Source organism: Myotis myotis, unplaced genomic scaffold (genome assembly GCF_014108235.1).
Source record: "Myotis myotis isolate mMyoMyo1 unplaced genomic scaffold, mMyoMyo1.p scaffold_m19_p_17, whole genome shotgun sequence".
In the NCBI taxonomy this organism is placed as follows: domain Eukaryota; kingdom Metazoa; phylum Chordata; class Mammalia; order Chiroptera; family Vespertilionidae; genus Myotis; species Myotis myotis.
In genome coordinates, this window is record NW_023416321.1 from 14,281,060 (window position 1) to 14,302,801 (window position 21,742).

At 57.3% G+C, this 21,742-nt stretch overlaps 1 protein-coding gene across 3 annotated transcripts; it reads left to right on the forward strand.

The window, feature by feature from the left end:
* Nucleotides 1-1,479: 1,479 nt before the first annotated feature.
* Nucleotides 1,480-16,928, forward strand: SLC4A1 (solute carrier family 4 member 1 (Diego blood group)). Of its 3 annotated transcripts, none has more exons than XM_036341094.1 (20): nt 1,480-1,635; nt 5,936-6,018; nt 6,141-6,231; nt 7,203-7,267; nt 8,067-8,247; nt 8,337-8,472; nt 8,924-9,047; nt 9,157-9,241; nt 9,391-9,575; nt 10,156-10,366; nt 10,611-10,823; nt 11,010-11,158; nt 11,267-11,461; nt 12,508-12,681; nt 13,029-13,118; nt 13,591-13,757; nt 14,243-14,496; nt 15,602-15,771; nt 15,861-16,037; nt 16,677-16,928. In XM_036341094.1, the coding sequence occupies exons 2-20, from the start codon at nt 6,004-6,006 to the stop codon at nt 16,755-16,757; spliced, it is 2,763 nt and encodes a 920-aa protein (XP_036196987.1). In that variant the 5' UTR covers nt 1,480-1,635; nt 5,936-6,003; the 3' UTR covers nt 16,758-16,928. The 3 variants fall into 3 exon arrangements, with proteins under 3 accessions (XP_036196987.1, XP_036196989.1, XP_036196988.1); XM_036341095.1 differs by lacking the exon at nt 1,480-1,635 and adding an exon at nt 5,446-5,549; XM_036341096.1 differs by lacking the exon at nt 12,508-12,681.
* The last annotated feature ends 4,814 nt before the right edge of the window (nt 16,929-21,742 follow it).

Consider the following 21,742-nt stretch of genomic DNA (forward strand, 5'->3'; position numbering starts at 1 on the left):
GGGTGCTGGAAGGATTACGTGTGACCCCCAGGTGAAGCCCCCAGCACAGTGCCTGGAACGGAAGCCCCATGAACAGGAGGGTTCCAGCTCCACCAGTCCCTGCCTGTTCCTCTTGGCCACGGCTGGGCAGCGCAGGCTGGTGGTGGAGACCCAGGAAGTGATTGTAGGACTGCTGGATATGCCCACCTCATCATCCCTGTTTCTACATCTGGGATCTAAAACAGAGAATCCTGCCCTCTGGTTTGGCTCATTGGATAGAGTGTCGGCCCACAGACTGAAGGGTCCCAGGTTCGATTCCAGTCAAGGGCACATGCCTCAGTTGCAGGCTCCATCCCAGGCCCTGGTCGGGGCACATGCGGGAGGCAACCAATCGAAGTGTCTCTCTCACATCCATGTCTGTCTGTCTCTCTCTCTGTCTCTCCCCCTCCCTTCCACTCGCTCTAAAAATCCATGGGAAAACATCCTCTGGTGAAGATTAACAAAAATAAAAATAAAACGAAGAATCCCCCAAGCTGGCCGTCATCGAACCGGCCCTTTCACTTTGTGGATGGGGAGACTAAAGAACAGAGAGGGGCAGGCACTGGCCCGGGTTCCACAGCCCGTCAGTGGCAGAGCTGGGCTGGGATGGCTTCCTGTCTCCACTGCCTGGAGCAGTGTCCACAGAACCCCTGGCTGTCTGCTTTCAAACCTCTCTTCTTTCTTGTCGATCTAAACTCACCTTTCTGTCTCTACCTCTTTAGCAACCAGAGCCCAGGATTAGGAGGCCAACCCCAGTACCCCCAGGAGCAGAGACTGCCCCACTGGGGGAGTGTGGGGAGGGGCACCGCGTGGGCCGAGAATGCGGGCTGCTCTGGGCCGGGCTGCCGACAGAGGAGCCAGTGTGCCCAGACATTGGGGCTTTGTGAGCTCTGAGCTCCTGTGTGGGGAAGGTTGTTTTGTTGACCTGACATTGTTTCAGGTTGGCTGCGTGGCAGCATCTTAGCACCCAGGGGCCAGCTCTTGGAGCCAAGCAGGGTCTTGGGGAGACGACAGCCAGGGCCCCCTCACTTGGAGGGGGCTGCCTGGGCCCTGTGAGCACTGAGCAGGTCCCTACAGCAAGGCTGCCGAGGAAGAGGATGTCCCGAGGGAGGACGCTGAGGGAGGAGAGAGGAGAAGGCGCCTGTGCATCTTGGGCCAGAGCAGAGGGGCCTGGCCAGGCCGAGGATGGAGCGAGTCCGGACAGGGGCGTCCACAGGCTGGGCCAGCCCTGCCAGGAGGCTGGGAGCTCTGAGAACCCAGCCGTCAAACCGGAGTCCACAGAGGAAGACCAGGAGAACCCCGGGGGCCAGGAGGGAGGTGTTGGGGGCTGGCGGGCCGGGTGGGGTGGGCCAGACTCACAGCTGTCCAGATGTGTGTGAGAGATAACTCTGTTTACAGGGCACCCAGTGGAAGTGGGGCGGAGGGGTGAGAAGGGGCTCCTGTGGCCCATGGGCGGGCAGATTAGGAGGCGGGGGCATGAGTCAGGGGTTTGCAAGCTGCCCCTGGGGCGAAGGAGCGAGAACCTGGCGCTTGTTAGAGCGGGTGTGAGCTCAGCTGGGCGCAGAGGGCACCGGTGGCTGCAGGAGTTCCTGGAGGGACCCCAAGACTCGTGAGCAGGTGAGCAGGGCCAGGGGGGGTTAGGGTTGGTCTTGGGGTACCTATGGTGAGGGTTTCTGCAGGTGCCCATCCTAAATCTTTGCCTAAGTGGGCACAGGTGCCCTAACCTTCAAGTGGGGTGTTGGTGGGTGGGGTGAGAACGTTGCAATGTGTGTTGTTACCCCTAAGGGCACAGGCCCATTGGCACCTGCCACTGGGGTGAGCAGGGCAGCCAATGTTAGGAAAACTGGCCGGTGTTGGGAAAAAGAGGCTGGCACGTGGCAACAGGTGTGTGTGGCTGGTGTGTATGTGTGTGTGGGTCCCGGGCGGCTTCCTACTTACCAGCCCCTCAGATCCCACAGACTCAGGTCTCGCTCCAACCCCTTCCTTCCCCCGTGTATGGGGGTCCCTAGGCCACCTCGTCATCCTCCTAGGAGAAAAGTTGTCAGCTCTTCCCATTTCAGGGAGCCTACGAGGGGGGCCTGGCACCGTCCCCGCTCTAGGGAGTGTTTGGAGGGAAAGGAGGAGTCCCCTACCACCTGAGCACCTCAAAGCACTTGGGCTATTTCCACGGGAATTGGGGAGTTAGAGGGGGATGAGGGTCATGAATCCAATCTTGATACCCAGTAGCAATGATAATGCGCCAGGCACTTTTTAAAATGCTTTATACACATGAACCTAGGGCTATAACAAGTCTATGAAGTAGATATTATTTTTTTTCCAAAGTTTTTAAAAAATATACCTAGCATTCAACCACTGAGCCACACTGGCCGGGCTGAGGTAGATCCATTACCCCATTCTACAGATGAGAAAACTGAAGCACAGAGAGGTTGAGTCACATGCCCGAGGTCACACAAGTCACACAGTTAGCAAATGGCGGGGCTGGGATTTGAACTCGGTTTAATGGTTCGAGATGTAGCTAGAGTCAGGTCGGCAGGGTTTAATCCTGTCTGTGATGCCTACCTACCAGGGGACCGAAGCAGGTAAAGCTCTCTGACCTCAGCTTTCTCATCTGTAAAACGGCCAGTGACAGTACCCACTTCACAGAGCGGTTTGGGATTGTAAGCAATAAGGCGTACGGTACGGCTTGGTGCAATGCTGGGGCGATTACGCAAAGGTGGTGCTCCGCCACCAGGGAGCCCTCCCTGTCATCTGGCCACCGCCTGCCCCTAAGCCTCTTCCAGCTGTGTGCGCCCCACCTCCTGGCTCCAGATGCCCCACTCACCTTATCTGGCCTCACCCGGGCGGGCTGGCCGGCCAGGTGTTTGGTACGCTTCCAGATGCAGGGCAGTGATCAGCGGCCAGCTTCTTATCAGTGTCAGACAGAGCAAGGCCTGCAGCTAGAAGGTGGCTGGGCCTGGTGGTGGCAGCAATCTGGCTGATGGGTGCACCCTCTAAGGCCCTGCGGAGCACCTCTTCTCCCTCTTCTCACTCACCCCGGGGGGGAAGGCCCCCTATTACATAGCAGAATGACCAAGACCTAGAGCAGTGGTTCTCAACCTTCCTAATGCCGCGACCCTTTAATACAGTTCTTCATGTTGTGGTGACCCCCAACCATAAAATTATTTTCATTGCTACTTCATAACTGTAATTTTGCTACTGTTATGAATCGTCATGTAAATATCTGATATGCAGGATGTATTTCCATTGTTACAAATTGAACATAATTAAAGCACAGTGATTCATCACAAAAACAATATGTAATTATATAAGTGTTTTCCGATGGTCTTAGGCGACCCCTGTGAAAGGGTCATTCGACAGGTTGAGAACCGCTGCCCAAAGGGGTCGCGACCCACAGGTTGAGAACCCCTGCCCAAGGGGGTTGCGACCCACAGGTTGAGAACCCCTCCCCAAGGGGGTTGAGAACCCCTGCCTTGAGAACCGCTGGCCTAAAGAGAAGCTGGGAGCTGCCCAAGGCCATGCGGCCGGCCAGTGGCAGAGGCAGCCTGAGTTTCTGGATTCTCTGGTCCTGGAGGGCCCCTCTGACCACTCCACCTCTCAGATGGGAAACAGGCAGAGCTTCAGGGCCGTGGGTGGGATTTTTAACACATTGAGAATTCTAGGGATCTGAGGCCGAGGCAGATGCAAGGCCAGAGAAGGAATAAGAAAGAGAATCGTCCTCACTGGTTTGGCTCAGTGGATAGAGCGTCGGCCTGCGGCCTGAAGAGTCGCAGGTTCGATTCCGGTCAAGGGCATGTACCTTGGTTGCAGGCACATCCCCAGTAGGCGGTGTGTAGGAGGCAGCTGATCGATGTTTCTGACTCTCTATCCCTGTCCCTTCCTCTCTGTAAAAATCAATAAAATATATTAAAAAAAGAAAAAGAAAGAGAATAACGATGAGACAAGAGGCAGGTAGAGAAACGTGGGGAGAAGGGGACAGGGAAGGACAGGGAGAGAGAGAAAAGATAAGTGATCAGGATCTTCAAGGGGCATGTCCTATGCAGTCGGGACGGTCCCATCCCAGGCTCTGGGACACCCCCATGGCCATCCTTGCCCCCTCACCACCCCAAGCCAGGGACCCCTCCTTCCTCCCTATCTCGAAGGCCTGCAGAGCCTCCCACTCCTCAGAGAGAAAGTTCTTTGTGCAGTTCCTTCTGTGTACACTTCCTGCCTTGCATGGTCCTAGCTGGGCCCTTTGCCTACCATTTCTCACACCTGGGCCATCCCTCTCCACCTCTCAGTCTTTCAAATCCTCCCGGTGCTTCTAACCTGTGGGTCGCGACTCCTTTGGCGGTCGAACGACCCTTTCACAGGGGTCGCCTAAGACCATCCTGCATATCAGATATTTACATGACGATTCATAACAGTAGCAGCATTACAGTTATGAAGTAGCAACGAAAATAATTTTATGGTTGGGGGTCACCACAACATGAGGAACTGTATTGAAAGAGCCAGAAGTTGAGAACCACTGTTCTAGGCCCAGCACCAGTGTCTCCTCCCCCAGAGACATTCCACCCCCAACCCCACCAACCGATCCTGCCGTACAGACCCTTGGCACCCAGCACATTCCGCTCATAGCTTGTTTGTCTGAGGGACATGTTATCTCGTGAACCACTGAGCCAGTCACGTATTCCTGGCTGGTCTCCCCAGTCAGGGCGGGAGCCTCCTGAGAGTAGGGAGGTGTGTTGTTCATCTCAGCATCCGCTGATGAGCACCCTGCAGGCGCAGAGTGGGCACATTTGCCAGCCTGGCCCGATCTCTCTCCACAATGCCCTGTGCTGCAGTGGGTGAGGGGGCAAAGGAAGTCTCTCCATACCCAGCCTGGGGCCACCCTAGGGAACCTCCATCACCCCCTACCACCCACCCCCGCTTGGACTTGTCCTCACGTTCCTGGGGTGGGCATGCCTTCCTCTCTGCCAGAGACACAGCCGGGAAATGGAGGCGCAGGACTCAGTGGCCTCCCGGCTGGGTCCTAGTCATACTAATTCCCCCGTCCCAGAGCCCCATGCCTGCAAGCGGGACACATTCTTACATTCGTTCTACATGCATTTATGAATGATTACTGTGAGTAACAGTTCTGCTAGGACGGGGGAATTCACTGGGGACTGAGACATGCAGAGTCTTTGCCCTCCTGTGCCTTCCCTTCTAGAGGGATCCTCAGACAATATGTGCACAGATGAATCCAGAAACCAGAAAATGACACATGCAGTTCGTGCACGTTAGGGTGGTCAGGGAAGGAATCTGAAACGGTGACATTTGAGCTGAGCTGTGAGAAGGGCTGAGGGGTGGGGAGAGGCCTCCAGGATGTGGGCAGCTGCACATGTAAAGGCCCTGGGGCAGATAAGGGCTTGGTAAGGAGGCCCAGGGGGTACGCGGGAAGAGATAAAAAGAGGCAGAGTCTGGATGAGGTGGGAGAGAGAAGCAGGGCCACCTCCTCCAGGACCTGCGGGCCACTCCCAAGGATGCTGCAGCCCCATGCCCAGCGCAAAGCTTGGGTAAGAGCGTGTGCTGTGGAGCCTCTCGGAGGAGCTAAGTCGGGGAGAGGTCATGCCGCCCTGGGGTTGGCTGCGTCTCAGGGATGGGCAAGAAAATGAGCCAGCTGAGGACTGGTGAATGGAGAAAGGGTCAGATTCGCGGATGTACCCATCTTCCCCAACACCCTTTCCAGCCAGGCTTCCCCTCCCTGCACGGCCTCCCCTCTCCTGGCCCCGCACACTGGCCCTCACATCTGTAAATCCAGCTCCTTCCTCCAAGCCTCCACCCCCTTCTCCCTCTGACCCCACTGTCTCCCCACACCGTCCACTCAAATGCAGCCGCTCTGGGGCAGGACAAGGAGACCACAGGGTCCCCATGTCTCACTCGGCCTTGCCTCTCCCTGCAGGGACCCGCAGTGCGGGTTATGCTGAGGGCTACGATCCCTGCGGATAATCGGACCATCGGGACAGCGCCATGGGGGATTTTCAGGTGAGTCTTCTCGGCCTCTGCAGGCTCCTACCTGGGGCCTCTGGGGTCCTGGCCCTGCATTCCCACCTTCATGGGGCCTCAGGAAGCCCCTCACACCCAGTCCTCATGGCCACTTCCCACAGGAGGAGTACGAAGAGGGGCTGGAAGAGATCCTAGAGCAGGAGGAGTATGAAGATCCAGGTGCCCCCGTGCCCCAGGTGGAGGAGCCAGAAGGTAAGCCCATCTCCCTCTCTCTGCTGGGGTGAGCTGCTGACCCCAGACAGGGACATTTGAGGGACTTGTCCTCCCTTCTTCTCTGAACTCCCCCACTTCCCCCCCTGCCCTGTCCCAGCCCCAGGGCCAGTTCTCCCACAATCCTACTGATTGAAGGATAAACAGAGTTTTGTTTGAAATGATCACAGGAGGGAACTGGGGGGGGGGGGGGGGGGCAGGACCAGTCACCCGTCACCATCGCCGTGTCCCTTAGATGTGTGAGAGGGCAGCCAGGCCTGTCTGGCACCATGGCAGGAGCCCACTTGCCACCCATGCCCACCCAACACTGGCTTCTAGGCCAGGCGCTGGCCCTGCTCTGGAAACATTGTTCCATTTGGGGGTCCAGGGGTCCTGAAAAATGGGGGGCCTTGGGGACCCCCAAGGCAGAGGGACAACAGGAACCCTTCCTTGGTCGCCAAGGTCTTAGTGGGGAGCCCAGGCAGGTGCTTATTTACTGTCAACAGGACTTAAGTGCAGGCAATTAGCATTGATGATAAGAGGCGCCCCTGGGAATGGAGGGCGGGGGGGGGGGGGGGCGAGGGGGCAATATAAAGGTGCCCAGAGCTCCGCTTGGAAGCGGGGAGAAGCTATGGACTGGCAGGATTCCTGAGGCAGGTGAGAAGGAAGGGAATTGGTCCCAGAAGGTGGCATGAGGGCGAGGAGACCCTAAGAGAATCCTGAACATCGCCGTTCAGGTGTCTCCAATCGCCTTGGAGATGACCCTCCTGCCCCTCACTGAGGATGAGTCCCAGGGGCCTCCTCGGTGCTCCCATGTGGGGTGGCAGAGCCAGGCGGGGCCAAGAACCAGGCATGGGGAGCCCAGGGGTGGGTGGGGGCACCAGCGGGACAGCATCCTGCCCTGGTTTCTGGGGCTGATGGCGGGTGGCGCAGGATCGTCTGGTGGTAGCACTAACCAGCCTCTGGGTTTTCAGCTCTCTTTACCGAGCCAACAGCTACAGACTACCACCAAACCACATCCCAACCGGGCACCCACGAGGTAAGGACCCAGCCTCCCCCAGCCCTTTTTCCTGTACTGCCCTGGGGCCCACCATCATATCAGGGGAAGGGAGGAGCGGAGGGACAGGCACAGCTCCAAACAGGCCAAGGACAGGCTGGGGGGACGGGTCCTGGGAAATTGGTGGAAGGAAAGAGGACAAGAGGACAGCCCCCCCAGCGCAGAGACCTGGGCCCCCTTCGCCCCTGCGGCCCTGGCTGCGCCGTCAGGTGCTCCCTGGGGAAGCACAGAAGTAAGTAACGCTCTCCTCTGCCGGGCCCCCTGCATCCCTGTTGGTCCCAGGCTGTCTAGCCGGCTAATGAGTTTGTTCTGTCCTCAGCTAGGCCCTCAAGAGTGGCCACCTGGCCCCAAAGACACCCAAGAACAAGCCAAGCAACACACCCACTCCACCATCTTTGAGGCAGGAGATGACCCAATGACCCAGGACTCCCCCTCCTTTCCCTTCTAAGTGACCACTCTAGCACCCCTTTTGGTCCCGAGGTTCTCCAAATGCCTCTGAAATGGAGTCCGGGGCCGGTTAGGAAGCTGAGGAATAGAGCCAGGGTGTGGGCCGTACCTACAGGACCCTCAAGCAGCTCCCCACACTTCCCATCTCACTCACTCCAGCGGGAGTTCCCCACTGACTTCCCTCTGAGCTCAGGATCTGCCCCCAAACGCCTCAGGGCTCTGGGCCTCCTGGAGCATCTCTCGGAGCCTGCTGATGTCCGCACGCCCTGGGCTGCCATCTCCCCACGGGCCGGCCGGGAGCCTGGTGGGCTGATTCAGGTCTGTGGGGCCGCAGGTCTACGTGGAGCTGCACGAACTCGTGATGGACGAGAAGAACCAGGAGCTGCAGTGGATGGAGGCAGCACGCTGGGTGCGGCTGGAGGAGAACCTGGGGGAGGGCGGGGCCTGGGGCCGCCCGCATCTGTCCTACCTCACCTTCTGGAGCCTCCTGGAGCTGCAGAGAGCCTTCACCAAGGGTGAGCCCCGACGGCCCCTCCGTGACCCCTGCATGCGAGGCTTGGTGGGGAGGAGGGACGCGGTCCAGCTCACCCTCCATTCCCTGCAGGGACTGTCCTCCTGAATCTGCCGGAGACCTCCCTGGCTGGGGTGGCCAACCAGCTTCTGGACCAGTTTATCTACGAGGAGCAGATCCGGCCTCAGGACCGAGACGAGCTGCTCCGGGTCCTGCTACTCAAACACAGGTGCCCCTGCCTGCCCACCCCTTGACTCCACTCCCCAGAGCTGCCTCCCCTGTCCATCTGCCCCCGGCTCTCCCTGGGAATCCAAAGCCCCACCCCCATCCCCACTCTTCTTCCAGGATGGCTTCTGCCTCTGACAGCTCTTGACAGGGGGCCATGTCTCCATGCTCAGATTTGGGGACCACTGGTCCCCAGGAGGGCAGACTCTCAAGGCCCTTCCCTCCATCCATTCTTCTGGCTCCACTTAGTCGCTCCAGAAAGAGGCCACCAGAAAGAGGCCACCGGCTTAGAGCCGACACCCTTCAGAAGGGGCTGGTTCTCCTGCCCCAGGGTCTCTCTGGTCTGGCCACTGGGAGTCCCAGTTGATCCCTGCCATCAGCAGTGCTCTGCGGAGAGCCCAACCGAGCCCAACCGGAGCAGCTTACTCAGCTCATGTCCCCTTTGTGTCCTGCAGCCATGCTGGAGACCTAGAGGACCTGGGGGGTGTGAAGCCCACGGTCGTGACACGTTCCGGGGAGCCCTCACAGCCTCTGCTCCCCCAACACCCCTCGCTGGAGATTCAGCTATTCTGTGAACAGGTGAGGCTGTACCAGGGGTGCCTGGGGAGAGCCGGCAGCGTGGTTAGAAATGGGAGCAGCGAGGGGAGGAGGGGGCCGAATGCTCTCCTTACCACCTTCCTTCCAACAGAGAGAGGGGGGCACAGCAGGCCACTCACCATCGGGAATTTTGGAAAAGATCCCCCCGGATTCGGAGGCCACCCTGGTGCTAGTGGGTAAGCAGTGGTGCTCCTCCCTACTCAACCCTCCACACGCCTGCTTCCACCTTCTGTGCTGGCCCAGCCTGCCTCTCCCTAAGCCTGGACGCCAGCTGTGCCCCCTCAGCTTGGCCAGGCCACCTCATGCCCCCCACCCCCTCCCACAGGCCGCGCCTCCTTCCTGGAGCGGCCGGTGCTGGGCTTCGTGCGGCTGCAGGAGGCCGTGGAGCTGGTGGACGCGGTGCAGCTGCGCGTGCCCGTGCGCTTTCTCTTTGTGTTGCTGGGGCCCGAGGCCTCTCACATCGACTACACCCAGCTCGGCCGGGCTGCTGCCATCCTCATGTCCGAGAGAGTAAGGAGGGGCCGGCGAGGGCTGGGGGAGCTGGGCAGCTGGGTGGCTGTTGAGGCCCATTCTCCACTGGACTGGCCGGGGTCACATTAGCGTCACTAGTCTGGCCCCTTCAGTCTAATCCAGCTGTTGCTCGTGTGTCTGGCCAGAGTAACGGCCCGGCCCTGCCGGATTGGCCTGGCATGACCTGATCTGGCCCACTCTGGCCTGGTTCTCCCTGGTCAAGTCTGGCCTGGAATGGCCTCGTCTGCTCTGGCTTCATCTGGTTTGCTTAGTTCTCTCTCCTTTCTTCATTTAGGAGCAGGTCTGCGTCCCCCCAACCCTTTCACAGTGTGTGTGTGTGTGTGTGTGTGTGTGTGTGTGTGTGTGTGTGTGTTGGGGGCGGGTCAGTGGGGGCTGGTAAAGGAGGTGGGCAAGAAAAGCAGTTCCTAGCAAGAAGGAGCTGGGAGAGAGGGTTCTGTCCTCGGGGGCCCTGGCTGTGGGGAAGCCTTCTTCTCGGTAGCCGTGTCCTGGCCCCTGTGACCCTGTGCCTGCCTCTAGCTCCCTTTCACCCAGGGGCCCTGACCCACTCTCTGGCCCCCAGGTGTTCCGCATGGATGCGTACCTGGCCCAGAGCCGGCAAGAGCTGGTACACTCCCTGGAGGGCTTCCTGGACTGCAGCCTGGTGCTGCCTCCCACGGACGCCCCCTCAGAGCAGGCCCTGCTCAGTCTGGTCCCTGTGCAGAAGGAGCTACTGCGAAGACGCTACCTGCCCAGCCCTGCCAAGCCAGACCCCAAATTCTACAAAGGCCTAGGTACCTGCCCTGCCCAGCCCAAGGCTTTCTGGGCCCCACAGACCCTCAGAGACCCCAGCACAGCCCTGTGAGCCCCTACTTCCCCTTTTCCCATCAAACACCCTGGTGTCCCTTCTCCCTATTCTCTTACCACCCAGCCAACTTTGGCTACCCCATTCCCATCAGACAATACCCCTCTCCCCTCCCCTGTCCCCACACCTCCCCCTGCTGCCCCCTATGACCATGGTCCTATTCTTTATTACAGATTTAAATGGGGGTCCAGGGGTCCCTGGTGGCCCGGATGACCCTCTGCAACGAACAGGCATGCTCTTCGGGGGCCTGGTGCGTGACATAAAGCGCCGCTACCCTCGCTACTTGAGTGACATCACGGATGCACTCAGCCCCCAGGTCCTGGCTGCCGTCATCTTCATCTACTTTGCCGCCCTGTCACCTGCCGTCACCTTTGGCGGCCTCCTGGGTCAGTTCCTCTGCATGCCTTCCCCCCTCCCTCCCAACCCTTTCTTCTGATCCCCTGGCCACTGTGGGCCCTGACTCCTGCCCCGATCTGACACTCTGGACCCTGCATCAGCCTGCCCACGAACTGCTCCACTGGCCCCTGGAAATGGTCTCCCGCCCTTGACCCTACTGTACCTTCTGCCCACAGGAGAGAAGACCCAGAACCAGATGGGGGTGTCGGAGCTGCTCATCTCCACGGCGGCGCAGGGCATCCTCTTCGCGCTGCTGGCGGCTCAGCCCTTGCTTGTGGTTGGCTTCTCAGGGCCCCTGCTCGTGTTCGAGGAAGCCTTCTTCTCGGTAGCCCTGTCCTGGCCCCCGTGACCCTGTGCCTGCCTCTGGCGCCCTGCCCCGTGCAGGGTGCTGGGCCTGCTTGTCTGACCCCAGTTCCCTCTGACCGCCCCGCAGTTCTGCAACAGTAACGGCCTGGAGTACCTCGTGGGTCGTGTGTGGATTGGCATGTGGCTCATCCTGCTGGTGGTGCTGGTGGTGGCCTTCGAGGGCAGCTTCCTGGTCCGCTTCATCTCCCGCTACACCCAGGAGATCTTCTCCTTCCTCATCTCCCTCATCTTCATCTACGAGACGTTCTTCAAACTGGTCAAGGTGGGAGTGTGAACGAGCATGGGGGTGTGCGTGTGTGAGACTGAGCATAGACTAGGCGGCTGCGGGCCACTGCACGCATGTCTGTACGGCACTTGTGTGGCCGTGTGTTCATGGTGTGTGACTATGACCACATCCATGTTGACACCTGCTGCTGGTATTCTTGCCATGGCTGTGGCAAGGAGAGGGCACCTCTATGTGCACGTGTCCATGTTTATAACCACACAGATGACTAATGGGTGAGCATGTGTGTGAGCCTGAAATGGGAAATTGCATGCGTGGTGGGGACAGTGGGGGTGGAGGGGTGTTGAGGCTCTGATGTCCCCCCTCCCTCTCCTGCACTTGCCCTCAAGAACCGTAGGTCCTGTGGACGGAGCACCCTGACCCCTCAGCTCTGTCACCTCAAACTATGCCTGCCTCTGTGTCTGCATTTTAAAAAAATCTATTTTTATTGCTATCACAGAGGAAGGGAGAGGGAGAGAGAGATAGAAACACCACGATGAAAGAGAATCATTGATCAGCTGCCTCCTGCATGCCCCCCACTGAGGATCGAGCCCACCTGGGCATGTGCCCTTGACCAGAATCGAACCCAGGACCCTTCAGTCCGCAGGCCTGAAGCCAGACCAGCGAGGGCTGTGTCTATCCACTGAGCCAAACCAGCTAGGGCTGTGTCTGCATTTTATAGGAAGGGTGGACACCATATGTGTGTCCCTGATTCTGTAGGTTGGTGGGTCTTTCCAAGTCTTTAAAGCCCTGCACTCCAGACTCCTCATGTCTCCCAGGCCCATTGTGGTCACACACACACCACACACACACACACACACACACACACACACACACACACACACACGTATTGCCTTCTTGGCCTACCTCACACAAGCCTAGCCTGGTCCTCACTCCTGAAAACCAAGCTGTAGAATTTCATTGCCCCTCTGTTACCATATCAGCTGAGGAAGAAGATAGGTGGACGGATGGTGGATGGCTAGATGGGTGATGGACAGAGGATGGATGGATGGGAGGGAACAGGATGCCTTGGTTTTCTGCTGCAGATCTTCCAGAGCCACCCACTGCAGAAGCATTACAAACACAATGTGACGATAGACCCTAAGCCTCAGGACCCCCTGCCCAACACAGCCCTCCTCTCCCTTGTGCTCATGGCCGGCACCTTCTTCTTAGCCATGATGCTGCGCAAGTTCAAGAACAGCTCCTACTTCCCTGGCAAGGTCAGCATCCGTCTCCACCTGCCTGTGCCTACCCTGCCCTATCCCAGTCCAAAGCACCCTCCTAGCTTCCCCGGCGCCATTGGCTCCCCTTCTAACCTTAGGTTCTCATGCCCAATTCCAAGACTCCCTGGCCCCCTCCTCCTCAAGGTCCCACCCTTCAGGGAAGCCCACCCCCTCTCTCAGCATGCCCAGGCTGAGAACCCAGTGGGGAGGCAGGGACAGGGCGTGGAAACGGGGAGAGAACTAGGAAGAGCAGGGCCCCCTGGGTGACTATGGGGCAGAAGGGGGCCAAGCGGGAGGTGGGGAACACCTGGGCATTAACCACTGGTTCTCCCACCTGTCCTCAGCTGCGACGGGTCATCGGGGACTTCGGGGTTCCCATCTCCATCCTGATCATGGTCATAGTGGATTTTCTCATCCAGGATACCTACACCCAGGTGATCCTCTCCGCGACCCTCCCGTCCTTTCCCCAGCTTGCTCTCTCCCAGAATGGCTGTCCCCAACCTGGAGTCAGCTAGAACTACACCTCCCCCAGCCCTGGCTCCTCTGGCAACCCCACGGTCCTCCCACAGCCTTACAGAGCCCCTCTGGCTGAAGCCAGCACCTGGGTCAGAGTCCCTTTACTCTTTAACCCGGGGCAGCAGGAAAGAATCTGCTTTGGAGCCAGGCAGGCCTGCCACCAAATAGTTGTGTGATGTAAGGCAAGCTACACAACCGCTCTGACCCTGTTCCCTTATCTGTAAAGTTTGGGGTGAGAGGTACGTAAAAGTCTTACATACATGTAGGGCCTGGGTACACAGCAGATGCGCAATAAAAGTGAGCTCCCACGTGTCCAGGACCCGATCTCCCCCCGTCCCCACCTCTCCCCATCCCCTGCCCCAGTGTTCTCAACGGCATCCCCTCCCACAGAAACTCAGCGTGCCTAAGGGCCTCAAAGTCTCCAACTCCTCGGCCCGGGGCTGGATCATCCACCCGCTGGGCTTGTATTCCCATTTCCCCATCTGGATGATGTTCGCCTCGGCTCTGCCCGCACTGCTGGTCTTCATCCTCATCTTCCTGGAGTCCCAGATCACCACGTGAGGGCCGGGTGGGCTGGGCCTGGGAGGGTTCGCGGCAGAGAAAGGGGCAGGTTCCAGGCGGGCCAGACACCCAGGGCTGATGCTAGTGAGACTCAGTGGGAGGTGTGGCCCTCCCTGCTCACAGGGATAGGGAGGGGCGGGGCCAGGTTCTGTGGGACCCAGCAGTGCATAACCTAGGGAGCCCTTTGTAAGGGAAGGAACACAAAAGGAGAACCACAAAATAAGGTGCCAGGTCTCGGAAAGGACCCGCGCCAGTGACGCTCGCTGGAGCCTACGCTTCATTAGCTTCGGAGCAAACCTGCCCGTGGAGAGTCTGGATTCTCAAGGTGGGGTGGGAGGGAGGGGGGCAAAGAATTCCAAGGGAGATGGGCACAGAAGGGTCAACTGAGGCGCATAGAAACTCAAGTGTGGGGAAGGAAGGAGGGGCCGAGCGGGGTGCGGGAGGGAGAGCCCTGCTTATCCCCTCACCTCCCACCCCCCAGGCTGATCATCAGCAAACCAGAGCGCAAGTTGGTCAAGGGCTCCGGCTTCCACCTGGACCTGCTGCTGGTCATGGGCATGGGCGGGTTGGCCACTCTCTTCGGGATGCCCTGGCTCAGCGCCACCACCGTGCGTTCCGTCACCCATGCCAACGCCCTCACCGTCATGGGCAAGGCCAGTGCCCCCGGGGCTGCAGCCCAGATCCAGGAGGTCAAGGAGCAGCGGATCAGCGGGCTCCTGGTCTCTGTGCTTGTGGGTGAGTGAGGGCTGGCCGCACTCTCTACCACCCTCTGGCCCTGCCCCGGGCCTCCAGCCCCGGCCCCTGCCCCTTAGGATCCAGCCCCCTCCAGCCCTCCCGACACACCTGCTGCCCACATCTCCCCAGGGTTAGTCACATGACGGAATTCTGGCGGAAATGACCAGGGCGCTGAGGTGGGCATCTGAACAGAGGAGGAAGGAGGGCCTCCAGTACTAAAGCCTTCTCTAGACAGAAGCTCACTAACTGCGAGTCCCAGCCCTGCCCTGTGGGCCTCAGTTTCCCTTTTTGCACCATTAGAGGGTTTCTTAGGTGCCCCCTGAGGTCTCTCTAGCTGAGCTGCTCTATGACTGACACAAAGGGGAGTGCTCCAGGGCATAATCTCCAGGCTGGGGAGGGGACGGGGGGAGGAGAAGGCAGAGGGTCACGGGGGTTGATCTGAGCCTGGAGTCGCTGTGAGTCCGGCTGGACTTGGTGTGGGCCTCACTGTGACCGCTGATGGAGCGGCCAGGGAAGTTTCCTAAGGAAGGCGAGGTGGTGTTCGCTAGAGGAGGGTTAGGATTTGGATACGTGGAGGGTGATGGAGGCTGGGGTGAGGAAAAAGCTGGGCTTCTCTGACTCTGTGACCTCCTAGGTTAAAGGAGTAGTTTTGAAGTCAGGCAGGCCGGAGCTTGACTCCCTCCCTGCTCTGCCGGTTACTAGCTGTGTGGCCTCAGGCAAGTTGCTTCACCTCTCTGAGTCTGTTTCCTCATCCTAAAAGGCGGGTAAAGCCTATTAAAAGGATCCACAGAGCCCTGGCCTATGTGGCTCAGTGGCTAGAGCATCATCTCAATGCCCAAAGGGTCAGGGGTTCAATCCCGGTCTGGGCATGTACAGGAGGCAACAGATGGATGTTCCTCTCTCACATTCATCTCTATCTCTCCCTCCCTCTCTCGTCTCCCCGCCCCCTCCCTTCCTCTCTAGAACCAATGAAAAAAACATATCCGCCGGTGAGAATAAAAAAATCCACAAAAAGGACTCTACATGGCACCTGGGGTTTCATTCCCCGCCCTGGTGCCGGTCCTCCAGGGCCCGTGAGGCTGACAGTCTGTGGTTCTCCCCGCAGGCCTGTCCATCCTCATGGGGCCCATCCTGTCCCACATCCCCCTGGCTGTGCTGTTCGGCATCTTCCTCTACATGGGGGTCACCTCCCTCAGCGGCATCCAGCTCTTTGACCGCATCTTGCTGCTCTTCAAGCCGCCCAAGTACCACCCGGATGTGCCCTACGTCAAGCGGGTACAGGGCCCTCGGCTGCCCAGCCCAGGGCGGGGTGGGAGTGCTTGGTGCCGGGCAGGGCAGGCGATGACCCCAGCCTCTGCCCGCAGGTAAAGACCTGGCGCATGCACCTGTTCACTGGCATCCAGATCCTCTGCCTGGCAGGGCTGTGGGCAGTGAAATCCTTCCCGACCACCTCGCTGGCCCTGCCCTTCGTCCTTATCCTCACGGTGCCCCTGCGGCGGCTCCTGCTGCCGCTCATCTTCCGGAACCTGGAGCTCCAGTGTGTGAGTGGGGGAGGAGGGAGGCTGAGAGAGAGCAGGAGCTGGAGGGCAGGACCCCAGCGCTGGCTCAGGGAGGACTCGTGAGAGAGGGGTGGGTCTCAGAATGAAGGAAGGCAGAGCGGGTGAGGTGAAGGTCTGGATCTGGGGCCTGCATTCAAATCCTGGCACTGCCACATCCCGGTGGCCTCACCTTTCTGTGCCGTGGGTTTGCTCGCCTGTAAAAGGAGGAGTAAGGACAGGGAGGGGAGAGGGTTAAGAGGCACACAGGACGTGACCCACGTGAGCGGTCCTGACCATTGAGCCGCTGGTCCTGCGGTCTTCCAAATCCTTTTGGAAGAGTCTGCTCCTCCAGTAGAATTTTTCTAAGATGTGACACAGGCCAAGGGGGGGAGGGGTGCTGCCCTGGGGAGGGAGTCCCCTGACGGCCCTCTAGAGGTCGAGTTCCTGCAAAGGGCATTAGGTGCCCAGGGGCTCCCCACCCTTTGGGAATATCTCATGTGGACCAACCCTGGGGGCAGGACCCGACCAAGGTTCAAAGAGAGCAGGCCCTCTCCTAACTCCTGGGGTGCCTCTTAGTGCTGGCGGAGGGCTCATCTGGCCCCTGGGCCACTCACCCCCTCTCCTTCCTACCCCGCCCTCCAGCTGGACGCTGACGATGCCAAGCCAAGCCTTGATGAGGAAGAAGGTCGGGATGAATATGACGAGGTGCCCATGCCTGTGTGAGAGGAGGGCCCAGGTCCCAGACCTCTCCCCCACTCCACTGCTCCACTGTCTCCGGAAAAGCGGAAGTTCAAGGGCACCTCGTGGACTCCCAGGTCCCTCCTGGGGCAGCAGCTGAGGCCCCGAGGCTGTGGGTGGGGGAAGGAAGGGGTGCCTAGAAAACCTTCCACGATGTCTAGACTGACTTTTTTTTTTTGGCTGGAAATGGCCAGTGGAGCCCACATTAGGGCATCCACTGTGCAGCCCCTCCTGCTGCCCCCCCCTCTCCCCCTGCATGGGGATACCCCGCTGGGAGACTTAGGTCTGAGCCCGGACTTAGATCTGCACAGACTGGGGCAACAGTGAGGGAGGGAGTGGGGAGGGTGGGTTCAAGTTTCAGCTTGCCATGTGACCTTGGGCAAGTCCTTAACCTCTCCAGCCTCTGCTTTTTCTCCTGTAAAATGGGTATATTGATCATAATACCCACATTACAGGATGGTTACTGAGGACCAAAGATAAATGTGAACAAAGGGCTTTGTAAACTCTGAAAGGACTATTATGCTGTAGCCCAGCGGTCGCCAACCTTTCGGACCTCACGCACTCCCAGTGGTCCGCAGGCCACTGGTTGGCGACCGCAGCTGTAGTCATTCTTCAAGCCTGCCCAAGGTCACACAGCTCCCGAATCCTACGGCTGGGATTTGGACCAGGTCTCCGGATTCTGAGGCCAGAGCTCTGTGCTCTACTTCAGTCCTCCGCCTTCCCGTGCTTAGCGATGCCCTGTGATGCCCCCCTTCCCATTCTCTACTCCAACCCCGGACCTGGGGGCCCTTTTCTCTGGAGCAGAGGGCGGTGTCCTGGTGAGGGCAAGGTGGGTACGGAGACCATCAGGGCTGGGACTCAGGACTCCTAAGTGCTTGTTCCCTTCCCCCCATGCTCTCATTCATTCACTCATTCATTCATTCATTCATTCCACAAGCATTTACTGAGCCCCTGGGCCCTGTGGACACAGAGCTGACAGAGCCAAGAACCCTGCCGAGGGGTGGGGAGTGATGGGTAACTCACAGTCTGTTCTAGATTTGGGGGGGGGGGAGGGAGGGTATGGGGAGGGGGAGGGAAGTTTGTAATTTATTGGTTGTGTATTTTCTCAGAGCTATCACTGTACTTTGGCCTCACACATGCCCAGACCCCCATTAGAGACCCACTGCCCCCAACCCCACCCAAGCTGAATCTTGGGGAGAACCCAGGTGTGACCAGTTGAAGCAGGAGGCAGTGGGTTCTGCAGAATATGGGCGAATCTATTTTTTTAAAAAACAAAAATATAAAAAGAGTCGAAAGAGCTAGAAATGGTAAGAGATGGTTGAAACTGGGAATCATGGTGTGACAGAAAAGAAAGGGGGCTTTGGGCTCCTGGTGGAAGGCCCTTGGGTACATCCCTGAAGGCTGACAGCAGCCTCCCACCACTTCACTTTTTTTCCTTTTTTAAAAAAAATATATGTCTTTATTGATTTCAGAGAGGAAGGAAGACAGAGAGAGAGAAACATTAACGATGAGAGTATCATTGATAAGTTGCCTCCTGCACGCCCCCTACTGGGGATCGAGCCCACAACCCAGGCATGTGCCCTTGGCCAGAATCGAACCTGGGCCCTTCAGTCCGCAGGCTGACGCTCTATCCACTGAGCCGAACCGGCCGGAGCCCACCACTTCACTTTCTGTAAAACGGGAAGGACAATGGTATCAGTCTCCGGGCTTGTTATAAGGATTGAGGGAGACAGTGCATGCACAGGCCTCCGAGGAAGAGCTCAATAAATGTTCGCTGCTGGCTTTGTTCTGGTTGAGATGTCCCTGCCCCTCCTTCCCTCTGCTCCTCGAACACTGGAAAGAAAGCCACCCGTTCCGCTCATGCCCTTCCCCTCGATGCCTGGGAATAGGTTTTGCCAATAAATGTCTCTGTGGTGGAGTGACTGCCTTGCTGGAATGCCCCTCCCAGAGCCAGGGGTCCCAGGGGTCTTGGCTGGGCCAGGCGGACATGGTGTGTGTGGTGTGGAACTGGTGCAGGGCTGCAGCCCGGGTGCAAGGAGAGCCAGGCTGGGGCAGAGCAAGGCTGGTGGCCCCCCAAGCTTTAGGGGCTGAGAGGGCCAGCACACGGTGAGGGGCAGAGAGCAAGGGAAGCAAGTTTACACTCAGGACATCCTTCCTCTCCAGAAGAAGCAAGAGCCATGGGGGTGGGGAGGGGGCTGTAAAGGGGCCTGGCCTTGCCTCTAGGACCGTGGACCCCACATCCTTTGAAACAGCCAGTCCCTTCGCCTGGCCTCTTCAAGCTGGGCCACGTGTCTGGGGGACCAGCAGAGAGGAAATGCAGTTGGCTGTCAGTCACAGAGGAACAGCATCTCTTGGCCAGCTTCCCACTAACCCCCACTCTGATTCCCTTGGAGACACTGTCTCCCCAATCCCGCCCCCCCTGCCCCCGGCCGCCTTCAGCAATTCTAGGGAGCTGCTGGGTCAGGGTGTCACCCAAGATGGAGAGGAAGATGCCAGGACCTACTCCCCCTCCACCCTCCCCAGCCTTCCAGCCAGAGGTCAGTGCGTGTTGGTTCGCCTGGCTTCCTTCCCTGGATCTATATTTACTTGCTGCCTATCCCCAGCTGACCCCTCCCAGGCTGGCCAGCGCAGCAGCCAAAGGACTAGAGAGCTTCAGGAGCCCCAGGCAACCCCAGCCACCCACCTCCCACGCACAGCAGCTCATGTCCCACTGCATTGGCTCTGCCCTGAGCCTGCCAGAACCCCATTCCCCACCTTGAGGCAGGAAGGCAGTAGAAAAATGTGAAGACCACAGAAATCAATCAGGATCTGACTTCCTGCCTGGCCTGAGGCCTCACTCCTGCATTTCCTGCCCCTGCACAGATGCCCTGTGCGCCCCCACTCCCTGCATTTCCTTTCATGGAAATTCCCTCAAAGTGAATTAATGGCCACAGTGAGACCCCACCCTTTTAGGTGAACAGAAAGTAACCCCACTCCTGGTAAGGAAAAGGTTCAACAGAAGCAAAGAGCTCTAAACCTGAAGATATTCTTTGCAGGACTATCTATGAAAGCAAAACACTAGAAAGAACCCCAATTCTCAGAAATAGGAGAGCAGTTAGTAAATTACATCAATATAAAGGCACCACAGGCAGGCCTTTCAAATAATAATAATGTTGGATCAGCTTGGTGCAATCACATAATCCTGGGTGTTTGAGGCCAAGGGGATTGGAGTTCCAGCTTGGTGACTTAGGAGTTGGACAAAGAACCTCCTCTCTGAGCTCAGTTTTCCACATCTGTAAACTGGAGATAATGAGATCACAGACCTAGAGGTCCCAGCCCAGGACTGGCATTTGGTGAACCAAACTTCATTCCTGTTAAGCAAGGCACAAAGTGATTTAACTGTCCTGGTGACAGCTCTGCAGGGAAGTCTAGTACACACAAGAATGAAGAATGAAGGTTAGGCGGTTAGACAGAAAAAATTAAAGTGCCATGGGGGGAGAATTACAGGGGATATCATTTCCTCCTCTTCTTTTGGACTTTAGGTGCAGAGGGTTAAGTTAATCCTCCTCCTCAGTTCACGGCAAATTATCATTGAACATTAATGTTTCCTTCCTTCCTCCCCTTCCTTCCTTCCTCCCCTTTTGACCTCATTTCCTATTCCTATTTTCTTTCCCCTCCATAGACAATGACTCAAACATGTTTAATGTGTATCTTTTTGTGTGAGCATAGTCTTGAAAATATGTATCCTTGATATTTTTAAATTTGTTATAAACGTTTTAATACATATACCAAATATAAACAATAGTACAACAAAATCCCATATACTTGTCTCTCCTAAACTCAATAATTATCAAGATTTTGCCTTGAGGCTTTGCTTAAATCTTTGATTCATCTTTCTCATTGTTCCCTTCACTAAACTAAATAAAGTCCATCATGCCATTTCACCCCTATATTTTTTAGCTATGCATCCCCTCCAACACTGAACACTTTCTTACCTAACTGCACACCCAACAAAATTAGCTATAATACCTGATATCCAATAGGTAATCAAATTTCTCAAAATGTCTGTTTGCACTTGGTTTGTGTGGGGTGTGTGTATGTGAATTTCTATATATTATCAGCGTTGTGTTGTAGGCCTTGGTCCTCTTTCCACCCAGCACTATGGTTTTTTGTTTTTTTTTGTTTTTTTTTAAATATATTTTATTGACTTTTTACAGAGAGGAAGGGAGAGAGATAGAGAGAGTTAGAAACATCGATGAGAGAGAAACATCGATCAGCTGCCTCCTGCACATCTCCTATTGGGGATGTGCCCGCAACCCAGGTACATGCCCTTGACCGGAATCGAACCTGGGACCTTTCAGTCCGCAGGCTGACGCTCTATCCACTGAGCCAAACCGGTTTCGGCCAGCACTATGGTTTTAACCAGCCAGGTTGCTCTGTGAACATGGAGTTGCTTTAACTGCTGCATGGTGCTCCGTGGGGCATCCCCCACCTTTAGCCTCTCCACTCCTCCAGGGAGGGACACCCCACTGCACCCAACTCCCCTCCTGCAAACGATGCTCAGCCTTATCCTCTTATGGATCTTATGGAGAATTTCTTTGGGTTATATATGTAGGAGCCAGGAGCAGGTTTACTAGGTCATAGGGTATAAATATATTTGTCTCAATTTGACTAGCTACAGCCATATTTTTCTCTAAAATGTCTGCATCAGCCCTGACTGGTTTGGCTCAGTGGATAGAGTGTCAGCCTGCGGACTGAAGGGTCTCGGGTTCGATTCCAGTCAAGGGCATGTACCTTCGTTGCGGGCACATCCCCAGTAGGGGGTGTGCAGGAGGCAGCTGATCAATGCTTCTCTCTCATCGATGTTTCTAACTCTTTATCCCTCTCCCTTCCTCTGTAAAAAAAAAATCAATAAAATATGTTTAAAAAAATAAAATGTCTGCATCAGTTCATGCTTCCACAGGCAGTGCAGGAGGGTCCCATAGTCCCAT